Below are 18,476 nucleotides of genomic sequence, written 5' to 3' on the forward strand. Positions count from 1 at the left end.
CATCGTTTATTCCGATAGGTCAGCATTGCTTATTCAGATTGTTCAGCATCGCTTATTCAGATTGCTCAGCATTGTTTATTCCCATTGGTCAGCATCGCTTATTCAGATTGGTCAGCATAGCTTATTCCAATTGGTCAGCATAGCTTATTCCGATACATTAGCATGGCTTATTCTGATTGGTCAGCATTGTTTATTCTGATTGGTCAGCATCGCTTTTTCTGATTGGTCAGGATCGCTTATTCTGATTGGTCAGCATTGTTTATTCCGATTGGTCAGCATGGCTTATTCCGATTGGTCAGCATGGCTTATTACGATTGGTCAGCATGGCTTATTCTGATTGGTTCGGATGATTCAAAAAAGATTTTCTTTCATTGTAAAGATTTTCCATTAAACTGACGTCTTTTATTAAGATGTTAATTATCATTGTTCCCATTGTTTAATATCAGCTTTTATCTTTCAGCCCAGAATCCCATGAAGAAAACAACCAATAACAATAAATATAGACCCCCCTCCTCCTCCTCCTGGTCCTCCTCCTCAGTGTGCGCTTTAAAACAGTGGCGGATTTCTCCTCCAGCAGGCAGAGCAGTCTGGAAGCAGCCTCCCTCATCTTCTCCTCCCTGGGCAGCCTGACCAGAACCTCCTCCTCTTCACCCCCGGTAGGTTCCTGCAGCCTCCTGTCTGTCTGTCTGTCTGTCTGTCTGTGGGGAACACCGCAGAGGTTCGCGCTGCGTGGCCGTGGTTTCTCCTCGTGTCTGCGCTTCCCTTCAGAAGCTGTGTCCACGCGTGGAAAGCTGCGGGTTTTCCTATGAAGGAGCGAAAGGTTGGAAAGTTTGGATGCAGTTCAGCTGATAGGAACATGGACATCATTTTGTTAAGATGCAGGAAGATTTCTGATGTAATAAATCATTAAATAAAAGCAATGAAGCGTTAAAATACCTTCTAATGTTTTATAAAATATTATTTTTGCTATTTGGAGGATAGATTCTCCTGATCAGCGCCGTTTTTAAGAGATTTAAACTTATAAACTATTCGCACCCTTTTACCTGAAGTTTGGTATTTTTATGATCATTTATTTTCATTTTCTAACTGCTTTGGATGATTAATGGATTGTTAATCTAATCAAATGTTTTTTTCAAACGTTGATAAACTAGTTCTTATAGTTCTGACCTTATCTGATTGGATGGAGAGTAGAAAAATATAAAATAGATCAATAAAAGACGGAGAACAACATCTGATCACCATATTTCTGTGACAGAAACCTGAAGCTGGGATTAATTGATAACCTACAGACTGGGATTACCAGGATAGAACATTAATCTGTGAAAATTACAGCAATAATCCCAAAAGAAAAATAACTAAACTAAACTCATCAGCAGCAACAGAAACAACAACTACAACAAAAATAATAATAATGATAATAATAATAATAATAATAAAAGCCAATCTGTTTCAGGTGAGAGATGTTTTAAACTCTGATTCAGGTAAAAGGCTCACCTCTTTCCTTTACAAGATGAAACATTTTCTGAGAAAGTTCTAAGTCTGGCTATATATATATATATATATATATATATATATATATATATATATATATATATATATATATATATATATATATATATATATATATATATATATATATATATATATATATATATATATATATATATAGTTACCTTCATATGAAAGGTTTTGGTGGTAATAAAAAAAAAGATCTAAAGCTCCTATAATATTGAGGGGTCTTAGAGATGTTTAACCCAGGTTTGTCAGATTTCTGCATGATAAACAAAGAGGAAAATGAAATCAGAGTTTGGATCCAAATCTGCTTTCTGACAGCAGCCGAGCGAAACCCTCAGAAACGGATCCAAAGACGCTGCAGGACTCCAACACACACCTTATTTTCTCTCATTCCAGAAACAGTTCAGATGAAAACAATTAAAGATGATGCATCAGATAAAATGATCAGAAGATGAATCCTAATTGAGCAACATCTTTGCTAAACGTAATGAAAAGGTTCAGATATACAGTGATTAGATGTATAAACGCTGGCTAAGGGATGCAGATGAAGTCACACATTCAGTTCACAGCGCAGCCGTTATCTTCTCAGACGCAGACGGATCTGCACAGCAAACAGAAACAGGATGGAGTCCTGCATCGTTATACGCATTAATATGAGAGCCGCTCAGGAAAAGAATTCCTTTAAACAATGTGATGCAGAAGAGGATGAAGAGCAGCAGAAAGAAGCCTTGTTTATTATCAGAGTTTATTTAACAGGTCAGGAAGCCAGGTCTCAGTGGCTAACAGGTCAGGTAGCCAGGTCTCAGTGGCTAACAGGTCAGCAAGCAGGGTCTCAGTGGCTAACAGGTCAGGTAGCCAGGTCTCAGTGGCTAACAGGTCAGCAAGCAGGGTCTCAGTGGCTAACAGGTCAGGTAGCCAGGTCTCAGTGGCTAACAGGTCAGGTAGCCAGGTCTCAGTGGCTAACAGGTCAGCAAGCAGGGTCTCAGTGGCTAACAGGTCAGGTAGCCAGGTCTCAGTGGTTAGCAGGTCAGGTAGCCAGGTCTCAGTGGCTAACAGGTCAGCTAGCCAGGTCTCAGTGGCTAGCAGGTCAGGTAGCCAGGTCTCAGTGGTTAGCAGGTCAGGTAGCCAGGTCTCAGTGGCTAACAGGTCAGCTAGACAGGTCACAGTGGTTAGCAGGTCAGGTAGCCAGGTCTCAGTGGCTAACAGGTCAGCTAGCCAGGTCTCAGTGGCTAGCAGGTCAGGTAGCCAGGTCTCAGTGGCTAACAGGTCAGGTAGCCAGGTCTCAGTGGCTAACAGGTTAGCTAGCCAGGTCTTAGTGGCTAACAGGTCAGCTAGCCATGTCTCAGTGGCTTAGAGGTCAGGTAGCCAGGTATCAGTGGCTAGCAGGTCAGGTAGCCAGGTCTCAGTGGCTAACAGGTCAGGTAGCCAGGTCTCAGTGGCTAACAGGTCAGCTAGCCAGGTCTCAGTGGCTAACAGGTCAGGTAGCCAGGTCTCAGTGGCTAGCAGGTCAGGTAGCCAGGTCTCAGTGGCTAACAGGTCAGGTAGCCAGGTCTCAGTGGCTAACAGGTCAGCTAGCCAGGTCTCAGTGGCTAGCAGGTCAGGTAGCCAGGTCTCAGTGGCTAACAGGTCAGGTAGCCAGGTCTCAGTGGCTAACAGGTTAGCTAGCCAGGTCTTAGTGGCTAACAGGTCAGCTAGCCATGTCTCAGTGGCTTAGAGGTCAGGTAGCCAGGTATCAGTGGCTTAGAGGTCAGGTAGCCAGGTATCAGTGGCTAGCAGGTCAGGTAGCCAGGTCTCAGTGGTTAGCAGTTCAGGTAGCCAGGTCTCAGTGGCTAAAAGGTCAGGTAGCCAGATCTCAGTGGCTAACATGTCAGGTAGCCAGGTCTCAGTGGCTAACAGGTCAGGAAGCCAGGTCTCAGTGGTTAGCAGGTCAGCCAGCCAGGTCTCAGTGGCTAATAGGTCAGCTAGCCAGGTCTCAGTGGCTAACAGGTCAGGAAGCCAGGTCTCAGTGGTTAGCAGTTCAGGTAGCCAGGTCTCAGTGGTTAGCAGTTCAGGTAGCCAGGTCTCAGTGGCTAACAGGTCAGGAAGCCAGGTCTCAGTGGTTAGCAGTTCAGGTAGCCAGGTCTCAGTGGCTAAAAGGTCAGGTAGCCAGATCTCAGTGGCTAACATGTCAGGTAGCCAGGTCTCAGTGGCTAACAGGTCAGGAAGCCAGGTCTCAGTGGTTAGCAGGTCAGCCAGCCAGGTCTCAGTGGCTAATAGGTCAGCTAGCCAGGTCTCAGTGGCTAACAGGTCAGCTAGCCAGGTCTCAGTCGCTAACAGGTCAGGTAGCCAGGTTTCAGTGGCTAACATGTCAGCTAACTTGGTGTCAGTGCTTTTATTTTAAGTCTCCATGTATCTTTATATTAATCATATTTCTGTCTGCATTGATTTAGGAAATGCTTCGTATCTGAATGGTAATTAATTGATCGTTGTCCTTTGCCTTATGTCCATATTAACAGATAGAAATTAGGAACTCTGATGTAGTTTCTTATATATAAAAATAAGATGTGCTTATAAGGAGGCTGAGAGAACACAGGTGTGTTTAAATCTAAATGATCAGTGTCTCCTGCTGTAGGCGTTTTTTTACTAGAAATAAGCATCGGTTATTCTGTAGATTAATCAGGAAAGCTTTGAAATGTCGTGATGGAATCAGCTCACAGAGAACTTTGCCTTTTAAGTCAATTATACAATAATGTTTTATTAATCTTACAAAGAAACTAATAAATATCATTTATACAATATGAATTATCTTCTGAATGTCATACATAGTATATTGGGACCGAGATGTTTGCTGTACTTATTACGCCTGCAGTGGTAGAATCGATGGCGTCCATATTTTTCTGTGCTGGGTTCCTCTCTGTGTTTCTAGAGGTCAGCTCATGCCTTCATCATGAATGGGTTTGATTGTTCTGATTTCCGGCTCCCCGGTGCGGCCGGTTAGTTCAGACGTGCTCCAGACACGGCGTGTAGATCTCCCACTGACTGCGCTGATGTCTGCTGTCAGCGTGTCGGGAACCAGGCAGGATGTGTGCTTCATCCATCTCCTGACAGGATATCGGTTTCTCATCAATCACTCAAATAAAATTATTTAATTAAATTAATTAAATGAGCAGTTAGATCTTTTTTTAAATGCGGCACCGTCTAGTTTGATTGATTTTAAGATGAAACATGCACAGGTTGTGTTTTATAAACCGAGAAATCTGATTCATTCAGATATTAAATAGTTAAAAAAATACAATTCTAAAAATCAGAAGCTTTTAATGACAAATAAACAAGATGTTTTTATTTTATTTTATCTAAAATAGTAGATGGACTGAAGGTGCATCTACGCTTATGGCGTCTGCAGAGGAGCTGCAGGGTTTGGATCCTTCAGTTCTGACTCATCTACTCATTTTGGTACCAACCTGGATGGATGGATGGATGGATGGATGGATGGATGGATGGATGGATGGATGGATGGATGGATGGATGGATGGATGGATGGAGTGTGTAGAAAGTATCAGACCTGCAGTTATGGAAACCTTCACCCCTACTAACAGGACGTTACTGGAACAGTTTGACTGGGACCAGTTAGGAACTGGCCCCTCTGTGCCAGTCTGCTCCGATGGTTCTGGTGGTCTTCCTGTGTTTCCCAGTGAGGCTCAGGTTCAGGGATGAAGAGGGTTGGTCTGACAGTCAGCTTCATCATCAGCTCGCTGAGTCCCTCTGCTGGTTGGACCCGTTCCCTTCAGGAATAACCCTGAGATCCGGTTGGGTTACAGAGAGGACAGAGGACAACAGAACTTCTGCTGGCATGTTGGAGCACGGTGCTAAGAGTCCAGGAAAAGATGCTGAGGCTAAAAATAAGATCAGCAACACTGCAGCATCGGTGGAAGGAAAGAGAAAACTGTGAAGCTGATGACAGCCTGCTTTGTCCCAGAGATACGTTCTACTCACAGCACTCTGCGGTAGTTTCTCTGCTTGGTTTTATTAGGCTTTATGGCAGAATTGGTTTCTGTGGTTAAATGATTTAATGATGTCTCAAACATCTGGCCTGCGTTTGTGTTTAGCTCCTTAGCTAAGAGGCCACTTTCCACCATTTACAACCTCCCTTCATAACATCCAACATCCATCAGGTTCAGGCTAGAAATACATCAAAGGTGAGAAACAGGAAGGAAGACAGAGTGGCATAAAGACAGTACAGCTTAGTGTTCGGTACCGGGCTGGTTTACAGGGAAAGGTTCAGATTCACCATGAAGTCCTGATCAGGGTGAAGAACAGACAGAGGAGGATGGAGACGCCCAGTCTGAGCCCATAGTGTGAGACACTCAGCATCTGCTAATGCATTTCTCTGTCTGACACTAACAGTGTGAGGGACTGTCACTGTCACATTCACCACAACAGAGACACTTTTAAATATGCATGTGCAGGCCTTCAGAGGCGCTGCTGAAAGGCTTCCACCAGCCATGCGGGGATCCGCCGCCCTGCAAAGTGTGAAGTGTGTTTCTGTGCCATCAGTGGCTGTCAGCGTGTGAGGTTGCAGTGAATGAGGAATCAAGATGGCACGCCGACATCACGCGGCGGTCCAGGTGGACTTCGCCACAGCCGCCTGTCCCCAAATTATCGCCTCCTTCTTTCCCTGCAGCCATCACTCCACTCTGCCTCTAGAAAATGAATCCATGCCTTAATGGATGACAGGCCAGGGATGGGCGGCATGTCCCCCGAACCCTCCAGGCTCCTCCTAAACCTGCTGACAAAAACATCAAGGATGAACCGAAATCTATTCAAACAGTTTCAATGAATAAAGAGGAATGGTTCCTGTCAGGACGGGGAGTCCAGTTTAACAGGAACGATTAACAGGATGGAGAAACTGTCTGTGTGCAATGGGTGGCTAATGAGGACGAGGCTGGATGAGGGCAAAAGCAATTGCATTGTCTTATTTTAAGTGCATATTATTTAATTATTTTGTTTTAAGAGTAGAAATGTTGCTTCCATCCAGAAATCAACTTAAGTACCTGCTCACCTAAATGCTAAATAAACTTAATGGAAGACATTCTTACTTATTTCCAGATGGTTTTTGCAGGGAATAGGCAGGAAATATTAGTTCCAAATACCGTAAAACTAATCATCCGTCCATTGTCCAATTCAATTCTATTCAGTTTATTTCTATAGCGCCAATTCACACCTTTCCAGTTCACCAGATCATCCAGTCAGATTGACTCTTCAGCAATCCCTCACACTAAGCATGCTTGTAGTGACGGTGGAGAGGAAAAACTCCCTTTGAACAGGAAGAAACCTCCAGCAGAACCAGGCTCAGTGTGAGCGGCCATCTGCTGAGGCCCACTGGGGTTCAAGGAGACAGAAGCAGACATAGAAAAAGAAGCATAGATACAAAAGGCAACTGGAGAAACAGGACTACACTGAAAAACAGGCTGATCTCCAACATCTAGAAACAAAGGTGTTGATGGCAGCAGCACAGCTGATATTTCTCTCCAGGATGGAGTCTCAGCCAAACAGGAACAGACCAGATGAAGCTACTATGAGAAAAAGCAGAGAGAGCAGAACGTTAGAGATTGAACTAACAGATTCTGCAGAGTGGGAGAATAGAGATAGAATGATGAAATGGGGGTCCCTATGTCCTCCAGCAGTCTAAGCCTATAGCAGCATAACTATAGAGATAATAATAACACTCTAACTATACGGACTCACTGACTAAAACTGTTAGTTGGTTCCACAGGAGAGGAGCCTGATAACTGATAAAATCCATCCATCCATCCATCCATCCATCCATCCATCCATCCATCCATCCATCCATCCATCCATCCATCCATCCATCCATCCATCCATCCATCCATCCATCCATCCATCCATCCATCCATCCATCCATCCATCCATCCATCCAGATCTTAAATTAAAAAAAGCTGCTTTGTTTGATTCTCCTTTGAATGCAGGTGGTTTAGAAAAAGCTTTTTCTTTGTATCATAACATGAAATGAAGGTAGAATATCACATAAAGTCATTTCAGCAAGTGAGGCTCATCAATTCCTCACCGACTGGGGATTTTCTGGATGATTTCATCTCAGCTCTAACAGGGACACTGTAAATGTGACCGTGATAGTCTGAAACACTGAGGACACAGCAGGCAGGGAGCGGAGCTGCTTGACCTTTGCCAGGAGGTCAGGCAGGGAGCGGAGCTGCTTGACCTTTGCCAGGAGGTCAGGCAGGGAGCGGAGCTGCTTGACCTTTGCCAGGAGGTCAGGCAGGGAGCGGAGCTGCTTGACCTTTGCCAGGAGGTCAGGCAGGGAGCGGAGCTGCTTGACCTTTGCCAGGAGGTCAGGCAGGGAGCGGAGCGAAGGAGAGGAAGGAGATCTGAACTGATGGCAGAAAGGTGAAGGAACAGGGATAGTCGGTCAGTTTATAATTGTTTCAGCAGCTAATAAAGGTCGAAGAGGTGTCATGTTGTGATGGTTTCACTCCACATATCCAGCGTTCTCTCTAATCTCTGCTTCCTGCCTCTCCTCAGGTGACCAGCAGAAACAGAGGAAGAGAAGGAGGATATGTTGACTCCTCAGATCAGCGTGGCACTGAGTTCAGCGTCTTCTTGATTCATTAAAGGACAGACGTCTCCCTGTGGCCAGCGACCGTCCCAGGCATCCAGGAGCTGAAGACCTCCTCTCCCACAGCCATGGCCTTCACCCTGTCAGAGATCATGGCGGCCAGGCGGCAGCAGTCCCAGGCGCAGTCTCATGCTCAGAGGGGCGGCAGGGCGGCCGTGGAAGTGGACGAGTACAGCACCAACCCCACTCAGGCCTTCACCTTTTACAACATCAACCAGGGACGCTTCCAGCCGCCACACGTCCACATGTGAGTAAATGAACAGGAGGTTCAGGTCTGCGACACATTGGGCATCACTATGGTCCCAACGCGTCTGGGCTGAGACGTTCAGGAGCTGATTGGCCTGAAACAGGCACTAAGGTTTGCTACGCTCAGGGCTTCAGCAGGCGGCATGCAGACCAGTATGGTCATGAGACCAACCTGTAAACATGCAGATGGGAACATTCAGTCCATCTTCTAAATCGGTAACCGTGGAGAGAATCAGTGCTCATGGACAAGAAAGCAAACCTGTAACCTGATGGAAGAGCTGCAGACGGCATGCAGTGGTGAGACTGGGACGTACCTGAAACCAGAACACCAGCTGGCTTTATTTTGGCTCCTTTCTGTCCTTTGATTTTTAACAATGAGGTGAAACTTTTTGAAATTACTGAAAGGAAAACCCTTTAACATCTATTTCAATATCTCATGATAGTAGCCGATCATCTCAGTTCCTGCAGCACAGATTAGATGCATGTAAACTTTGTATTTAACAGCTTTAGCTTTTCTGTCTGGTAAAGCAGCAGATTTCCCTTTTTTAAATGTTGCCCTGATTGCCAACCCTGCGCTGAGATGAAGGAATGCTGCTTCTGTTCTCGTTAAAATCTTCTGGTCGGTGACGATGACGAGTTGCTGAGGTACCAGTGCACCTTTGGCTGCAGCTCCTTCAGGGTTTCTCACTTCCTCTTGAGCATGGGCTTAGGTTTGCATAGGGACCATAGGGACATGTCCCTACCAAAATGTTGGACCGACCTACTTGTCCCTACCAATAACTGGATGTCAACAACATTTTTATAAAATACAATCCAGCGTTTTTGCAGCAGTGGCTTCTTTTCCAGCTCCTCTGCCTGGTAGCTGCAGCTTCCTGCTCTTTCCTGTATCTTTCACATAGCAGCGCATCAACTGTGCTGTGCTGTTTAACTCTCTGATTGTTATGCCTTAAGTTCATCCTTCTCTCTTTCTGATTGCTTGTTTTCTAGTCTGTATGTGTGCGCGTGCTTGGAGTGCAACAAAAAAAAACATTGACGCTAGAATACGGCAGTTACCGAAATTAATATTAGGCAATTAAAAAACTAAATATTATTTACGCTAAAACAGGTGAAAGCTTCTGATAACAGTTCTGTAAAGAAGCAGGAGAGAGTTCGGATTTTTGGAACTTGAGAAATAAAAGTAACCAAAGTTAGGATTTCTTTTCTAAGTTCAGAAAACTGCTGTTAAAATGAACAAAGACTGTAAACTATCAACATTTCGTTGCTATTAATGTTTTCATTTTCACGGCAGTTCAGGTATAAATAACAGGTTTTATTTATTTTATAGAACATAACACGAGAAGGATGCTAAAGATCTGCTCATTTTTGTTTTCCACATAAAAATTGTTCTATTTAATTGATTCTACTTCTAGAAATAGGATAAAGACAAACAGAGGAACTCTATTTACAGTGATTCTATTTTTCTAGATTTCCACACAGTCCATAAGTAAATTAGTACAAACATAAATGTCTGGTAAATAATGCTGGAATCTGGCTGTTTATTTTGTATACTATTACATTACATATAAGATAGTGTTAAATTGTCTTTTATTTTTGTTAAAAGTTATTTTATATTTGAATAAACTTAGGCTCATTCTTAGTGTTGTGTTTGTAGATGATGCCACTAAAAAAGAAAATGGACATAAGGAGCTATTTAAACATTCAGTCAGCAGCAATATAGGATGATGATAAAAGGTTGTTACATTTAATCCTTTACTACTTAAACCTCACTAGAAACACTATATGATTGTAGGAAACAGATATAATGCTGCAGGGCAGCCTCAGGGTGAAGCAGCTGCCCTTCACTGCTGCATGATGGAAGAAATGTGTTTGGAAAGTTACTATAAAATTAGGGCTGCAACTAATGATTATTCTGCAAATTGATTAATGTGTCGATTCTTTTTTCAATGAATCGATTAGTAATCAGATCAGCCAAAGGTTCCTTAAAGATTGTTTTTTTACTAAATGAAACCAGGTGAAACAGAAACGTTTCCTCTTCAGGAGATCTGGATGGAGAATATTAAAAGACAAAAACTTTTTTTTTTAACTTAAATGCAAAATGTTTACATATTTTTTACAATCTTGGTATAATTCCTGCTCTAAGTGGGTCGCTCTGTCGGCTAAAGGCACATTTTAGTGGCTCTATACTCCAGTTAATGATTAATCAATTACTAAATTAGTTGATGATAATTTAAATTATTGATTAATATGATTAATTGTTTCAGCCATAGATAAAATACTTGAAATGGGCGACACAGAGTAACTACAGCCCAGATGTACAACTTGTATAGTGAAGTTAATATTTTAAATGCTCAGTGTCAGTTCCTCTTATAGTTCCACTGCACATGTAAATACATTTATTTACCTTCACCTTGAATGTATTATTTTGCATGATACAGAGAGAGCATATTAGATAAAGAATAAGAGTTATACTTCTGGTTACCTCTGCTCAATTCTATATCTTCAATAGAAAACAGAGGATAAATCCACATATAACAGACATATTTAGGCTATATTTGGTTAAATATTTACCTTCTATCTTTGTCGCTGGTAAGTTAAAATGCAATCCTTTTCAAAGTGGAAAAAGTCCTAATTCCACATTGATCAGAGCCAGTGATGCTTTAAACATTGATAAACAGCATCTAGTGAGTGTAGAGCTGATAAGATTTATATTAATGTAGCAGAAATGCTGCTGTTCTCTTTAAACTAAGTGTTTCCTAAAGCTCACATTAAGCATAAAATAGAGCATCAAGATTTTTGCAAAGGACCAATGAAACTGAAGACCATTAGTGTCCCTACCAAAGCTGGAATCAAACCTACACCCTTCATCCTCCTGATGTGAGGTGGACCTCCATGGCCTGCAGGGGTCCATCCTCTCACCAGGTCCAGAGGATGAACTGACCAGAGCTGAGTGAGATGTTCTGGAACCTATCCAGGCTGTACTGGTTCCTTGGTGATGATGGTTGATCTCTGAGGCAGAACCAGAAGATCAGGATGGTTTTATTATTATTTAGAGGCGTGTAGAGGATCTATCTAATCAAAGATGGGGGGGTGGGGGGGGGGGGTCAGAAAGGTCTGTGCATCTGTACCTGCAGGAGACTCAGTAAAGTGGGCCATGGTTATTCACCATCACGCTGGTTCCCTGGAGACCACAGGAATGTTCACATTCCGTGAAAATCCCCCAGGACTCGAGTCTTCTGGATCTCTGCTTCCCTCCTCTTCTATTTTCGCTCATCCTTCTCTCTGTGTGTTTTATGGTGGCCTCTCGGTCCCCAGCCTTCCCTGCTCTGCTTCAGTCTCTCTGCTGGATGCTGATTTAAACTTCCTTCCTGTCAGCCTCCTCCTGCACCACTTTTTCAACTTTCAACTTTTTCTCAGGGTGGACCCGATGCCCCACGACGCCCCCAAACCACCGGGCTACACCCGCTTTGTTTGTGTGTCGGACACTCATTCGCGCACCGACGCCATCCAGATGCCCTACGGAGACGTCTTCATCCACGCAGGAGACTTCACGGAGCTGGGCCTGCCCTCTGAGGTCAAGAAGTTCAACGACTGGCTGGGTGAGTAAACGCTGCTCATGTTGTCATCTCTGAGTTTGATGCTTCTCATCGTTTGGGTTCTAACCCAGGAAGCAGCTAAAACCCTGCAGAAACACAATCATTGTCTTAATGTTGAGTTTATCAAACGGCTCACGGCATAGAAATAGAAACTACAGTTTCTCATCATCAGGTTCATATGAATTTAGCTTTTTAGTTCTGACTGATCTAGATCTATAATGTCCACTGATCATTACAGGTAGACATGCTATAAAAACCTGAAACCTTCTTGGATCATTGACCAGAACCCTGAATATCATCAGCAACCTCTCCAACCAGAACCATGAGCTCCGCCAGGTTCCACCCCTCAGAACATCATCACCTGAGTTCTGTTTCTGATCCAGGCATCCTGTGACATGTGTTCAGCTCCTTCTATTATTTACATTCTATATTTTTTTATGTAATTACATTTTTTATGGGCTTTTGTCAGAAAGAAGTAATTCAGTAAAACTCCTCACGATGCTGCCTCTTCCTCCTTACCTCTCCCTGAAAAATCTCACCCATCCTCACATCATACATTTAGTGATGCGGATCTAGACGATAAGAGTCTCTGTGTGGCTCTTTCATGAGACCTGAAGGTGAATTAATCTTCAAACATATATCTAAGCCAGTTAAGGTTCCCCTAACCTCCTCATGAAGCTGGTTGTGCTGAAGACCTCAGTGTTTATGTCTTACCTGCTCTCTATGGACAGTTCCTTCTTCCTCACTCTCTCTCCTCGTTGCCTATATTTGAAAATCTGGCTTTTCTCCAAGTTCTCCATCTTAGAAATCATGGAGAGTCTGACATTGTCATAATAGGTTCATGTCTACTGAGAGACATAATATAAAAAAAAAACAAATCGAGAAATCACAATATTTATGATAAAAATATTTATTTGTATCGTTCAGTTGCTAAAAAGTATTTGAACAATTGAAAAAATCAAGGTTAATATTTGGTCCTTTGATTCCAGAGGTCAAAGGTTTCCTGTAGTTTTTCAGCAGGTTTGCACTGCAGGAGGGAACTGATTGTCTGGGATGGACGGGTGCAGCTAAACACCTCAGACAGGAGCAGCTAGTTTAGGGGAATAAATGGAGGCACATTTTGATTCACAGTTGGATCATACAAATAAAATGTTTAAATGTGGGCGCGGCTGATGAACCGGCTTGTTTAGGTCCCGGTGGGAACAGTTTGCACTAAAACGTCCGCTTTTTCCTTTGTTATTTGATCAAACTTTGCCAAGAGCTCTGCTAAACTGGCATCAGAAATCTCAGCAGATGAGTCTGAATGGCAGATGGCCGCTCACACTGAGCCTGGTTCTGCTGGAGGTTTCTTCCTGTTAAAAGCGAGTTTTTCCTCTCCACTGTCGCTACAAGCATGCTTAGTGTGGGGGATTGCTGAGTTCATGTTGGTGCCACAGAAACCATTGCGGTGTGTGTGTGTGTGTGTGTGTGTGTGGGGGGGTCTTCCTGTCCTGCTGCAGGCGAGGCGATGATGGGAGATGCATCTGAGCAGATGAAGCCATTGAAGCACCTGCTGGAGCCTCCCCCCCATTATTCCCTCCTCCCACCTCCTTCCGGGGCTCAGATTAATATTCATAAAATGCCTCCGCTCCTCGCTGCATCGCTCTCACCAATAGAACTCCTGCTGCTGGTTGAGCAGTAGTGACTGCTGAGTGTGATCAGCTGTAGTGAGTCTCTCTGCTTAGAGCCAAACTTTTCTCATTATTAGTTGTTCTCTTTTCTCCATCTCCTCCCTCACTTCTTTGTGTGGAGAGTCTCCATCTCCTCCTCTCTGCGTCTCCTCTCCTGCTCCTATCCTTCTCACTCGCTGCACGTCTGGCTTTTATTTTTAGCAGGAAGTCGGCTGGTTGGCAGCAGCTGAAGGCTTTCATCAGGGGATGGCAGCGTGGGGAGGAGAGGAGGGAGGAGAGGGGGGGCAGGGGGAGGAGAGGAGGGAGGAGAGGGGGGGGCAGGGGGAGGAGAGGAGGGAGGAGAGCTGTTTGAGCTTTGCTTTATCCAATTTTCTGTTTACGAAGATTGAAGTTTGTGAAAATCAGCTTTTTTTCCACCAATCAGTTTCTGTAGCTCAGAGTGACATCATCAGCTAACGGCTAAATTAGCCTTGAGCAACAGAGACAGAACGGGGGCCTGGGGGCCCCGGTACTGCAGACCTCTGACTGACGGCCATGCAGCAGCAGATACTGAGGTCGATCAGTGAGGTAGTTGATGGTCCAGGCAGCCAGATGTGTTTCCACTCCAGCATCCTCCAGCTTCCCCCTTAGCAGCTCTGGTCTGATGCTGCTGAAAGCGCTGGAAAAGTCAAAGAACAAAACTCTCACTGTACTGCCGATGGTCTCCAGGTGGGTGAGCGCCCGCTGCAGCAGGTAGATGATGGCCTCCTCCACTTCCATGTCAGGTCGGTAAGCAAACTGCAGGTCCAGGGTGGGGTTCACTGCGGTGCGCAGGTGGGTTAGGATGAGGAGCTCCATGGTCTTCATCAGGTGGGAGGTCATGTTGAGTGGTCTGAAGTGGGCCGGTTCCTTGGTGTGCAGCGTTTTGGGATCCGGTACCACGAGGACATCTTCCAGAGAGTGGGGACCCCCACAAAATTGACTCCAACTAAAAACCATGAAAGAGGCAAAAGATAAATGCGTCCATCACAGGAAATGGTCTACTTCCTGCTTCCTGCCAGACGAAGCTGTGCACCGATTTATTGAGCTTCATGGGATGTTAAGTTTGTGAGGTTTTAAACAGGTTGTTGTTTTATTAGCTCAGTGCTTTAGCCTGTCAGAGGTTATTTAAAGCGCCTCTGTGAGGCGCAGGCAGCAGTGGGAGCCACTGCCCTCCCTTCCTTTGCTCATTTAAAGTCTTGTTAGGACCTAGTTGGTGAAATGAGTGTCTTTACGTGTTTCTCCTCATGTGATATGAAACTAGATCTGCAGAGGAATCCTGACACGCCTCAGATTATGTAGCACGGTTTGAATCTCTGCCTGAGGTTCACAGCCTGTAGCATGTTAGCAGCGGTCCCTGGTTTAAATCCTGCACTGCTGAATAATAAACGAGCCCAGGCCATGATGCAATCACCATGTAGGCATCTATAATGTAAGAAGGTATGGGGGGAGATGAATTCTGCTGAGGAGAAGCAGAGACCTTCTTCTGCTCCCCCCCCATGTTGTTATTTTTGGGGTTTACTGCGACGCCTCATATCTGAGCATCGTTTTAGCATCTTTATCTTCCCTCATTCTTCCTTCGGCTCTGTAACACTGAGGACATTAAACTTTCATAACTGCTGTCTCTTTATGTTGTTCCTTCTCTCCCTCTTTTCTTCTTTGCAGCTTTTTTCTCGCTGCTCTTTTCTTAACCAGCTTCCATTGTGTCTTTACTTTTATTGTTCCTTTGTCTTCATTTCCTATTTCCTCCTGTGTTTACCCTCTCCCTGCTGTTGTTGGTGTTTTTAATCAGAGAGCTGCGCTGAACATTTCGGCAGCCATTCCCCATCTGTCCTTCGCTGCTCTTGTATTTTCTGTTTGCTTCCTGTAAATCTCGGTGCATCCAAGAGGGAAAGAGACTCAATTGGCTGTGAAATGCTCACAGAAACATTTCCACTATTTTTCAGGGTAGTGAATCCTTTATTCAAAGTTGAAGAAGCATTAAAACCACCGATCAGTCCCCCTGGAGATGATGTTTTATGACATCATCAGAGATGCTTGAATATTGCAAGATGTTTGTTCTGGTTTTGTGTCAACATCTGGATGCAGCAGGTTCAGAGATCTGTTATTGCAGGACGCTGCCTCCTGTGGAGCCAACAGGACCCTTCTGTTGCTCAGATGAACCCAGAGTTGGACCCTGCGGCCCTGCAGCGCAGCAGGAGAGGAACCTCTGGATGGTTCTGACCAACAGCAGCACAGTGTGAACATGCTCAGCCTGGGCTGGACGGCGTGTTGCCACATATCTTAACTCATCAGGAGGTGCTTGTTCGGAAAGTTGCGGCTTAATCTTACGCCGCATTATCCTGCAGGCTACGTTTGTCACCCTGAAGCAGGAAGTGGAGCAGACAGGAGGAGGAGAGGGACCACCTAGGAGGAAGAAGCTCTTTGTGAGCGTCTTTGGATGTCTGCATGCGGAACGCATTGTTTGCTGCGGACACTGGAAGTTCTGCTGGACTCAGATAAAATGAGGGTTTTGGATGCATGGCGCAGTAGGTGGTGTTTGTGTACGCTTTCTCATAATTGCTGCCTGTCTTTGTTGTCTGTGTGTGATGGATGCTGCAGTGTGTGGGAGGAGGATTAAATGCCGTTTGAGACGAGGTGCAAAGCCAACAGCTCCTTCCTGCTCTGCCTACATGGTGGACCTTCATCTTGTCAGTCTACGGTGTGATCTCCTCCTCCCTCTGATTCTCTTTTATACAGAGACTTTAATTGATGTTTATTATCTGCTCTTCTTTCTGAGCTGTGAGCCCAGAACGATCAGTTGATGTTCATGCAAACATCAGCAGGTGTGTCTCAGTGACAATCACATTCAGTTTTATTGACTTTATAAGCAACAAAAACATTAAAATAAGTTCTTTACTTTATAACATCATGAACATTAGATTTATAATCATTAAATAATGGAATTGTTCCTGCATAGAAAACCTGGTTCTGGTCTGGGACTGAAGATGGACCCAAACTCTGCAGCCTCTGTCTGCACTGAGCATCATGTTCAGATGCAGGAGGCCTGTTCAGGTCGACACCTTAAACCTGAATATTCAGTAACTATGATGAATGAACCTTCAGGCTTCCAGAGACTTCACAATTATACGTTTACTACTAATTGAACAAACGTTGACCAGGGGAGAATTAAATAGTGTGAGAGTTGTTTTTATTTCTGAGAGCTGCTCCTTGTTCTGGTATAACTCCATGGAAACATGAAGGATTTGGTCCAAACACCCAGAATGTCCAGACTTACGCACTTATGAACTTATTGGGCAACATGTTTTGGCTACAGTTGCTTCATTTCCACACTGTGGTGGCGAATCTGCTGGAATGCTGGATGTCTGTGGCCTTTTCTTCAGGAATCTGTGTGCTCAGACACGTCAGAGAGCACGAATGAAGCCACACAATGGGCAGTAATCCGCCTGTACATGAAGGAGCTTTAGCCACACCGGGATTTTCCTCTTCAAAGAGCAGACCACCCATAGCAGCAACACCACCATGAGGGCTGCGCTCTGGAAGATTTCCTGTGGAGCCCACACACACAGAGCGCACACACACCATCGCCTGCACCTGCAAATGGAGATACACAGAGACCATGCACGGCTGGAAAGCAACCTCCATTAATGCAGAGACCATGCATGGCTGGAAGCAACCTCCATTCATTCAGAGACCATGCATGGCTGGAAAGCAACCTCCATTAATACAGAGACCATGCATGGCTGGAAAGCAACCTCCATTAATAGAGAGACCATGCATGGCTGGAAAGCAACCTCCATTAATACAGAGACCATGCATGGCTGGAAAGCAACCTCCATTAATACAGAGACCATGCATGGCTGGAAAGCAACCTCCATTAATAGAGAGACCATGCATGGCTGGAAAGCAACCTCCATTAATACAGAGACCATGCATGGCTGGAAAGCAACCTCCATTAATACAGAGACCATGCATGGCTGGAAAGCAACCTCCATTAATAGAGAGACCATGCATGGCTGGAAAGCAACCTCCATTAATAGAGAGACCATGCATGGCTGGAAAGCAACCTCCATTAATAGAGAGACCATGCATGGCTGGAAAGCAACCTCCATTAATACAGAGACCATGCATGGCTGGAAAGCAACCTCCATTAATAGGGAGACCATGCATGGCTGGAAAGCAACCTCCATTAATACAGAGACCATGCATGGCTGGAAGCAACCTCCATTAATACAGAGACCATGCATGGCTGGAAAGCAACCTCCATTAATACAGAGACCATGCATGGCTGGAAAGCAACCTCCATTAATAGAGAGACCATGCATGGCTGGAAAGCAACCTCCATTAATACAGAGACCATGCATGGCTGGAAAGCAGCCTCCATTAATACAGAGACCATGCATGGCTGGAAGCAACCTCCATTCATTCAGAGACCTTGCATGGCTGGAAAGCAACCTCCATTAATACAGAGACCATGCATGGCTGGAAAGCAACCTCCATTAATAGAGAGACCATGCATGGCTGGAAAGCAACCTCCATTAATACAGAGACCATGCATGGCTGGAAAGCAACCTCCATTAATACAGAGACCATGCATGGCTGGAAAGCAACCTCCATTAATAGAGAGACCATGCATGGCTGGAAAGCAACCTCCATTAATACAGAGACCATGCAGGGCTGGAAAGCAACCTCCATTAATACAGAGACCATGCATGGCTGGAAAGCAACCTCCATTAATAGAGAGACCATGCATGGCTGGAAAGCAACCTCCATTAATACAGAGACCATGCATGGCTGGAAAGC

At 44.6% G+C, this 18,476-nt stretch overlaps 1 protein-coding gene across 1 annotated transcript in view; it reads left to right on the forward strand.

The window, feature by feature from the left end:
* Positions 1–499: 499 nt before the first annotated feature.
* The window catches only part of LOC119788031 (metallophosphoesterase domain-containing protein 1-like), a 71,469-nt gene continuing 53,492 nt past the window's right edge, over positions 500–18,476 (forward strand). Inside the window, exons 1-3 of the mRNA XM_038292154.1 lie at positions 500–656; positions 8,053–8,393; positions 11,807–11,988. Of these exons, the coding sequence (XP_038148082.1) occupies positions 8,215–8,393; positions 11,807–11,988 (361 nt within the window). The 5' untranslated portion in view covers positions 500–656; positions 8,053–8,214. The remainder of the gene's footprint in view (positions 657–8,052; positions 8,394–11,806; positions 11,989–18,476) is intronic.

The sequence above is a fragment of the Cyprinodon tularosa genome, unplaced genomic scaffold, assembly GCF_016077235.1.
Source record: "Cyprinodon tularosa strain WSP-4 unplaced genomic scaffold, ASM1607723v1 ctg309, whole genome shotgun sequence".
NCBI lineage: Eukaryota > Metazoa > Chordata > Actinopteri > Cyprinodontiformes > Cyprinodontidae > Cyprinodon > Cyprinodon tularosa.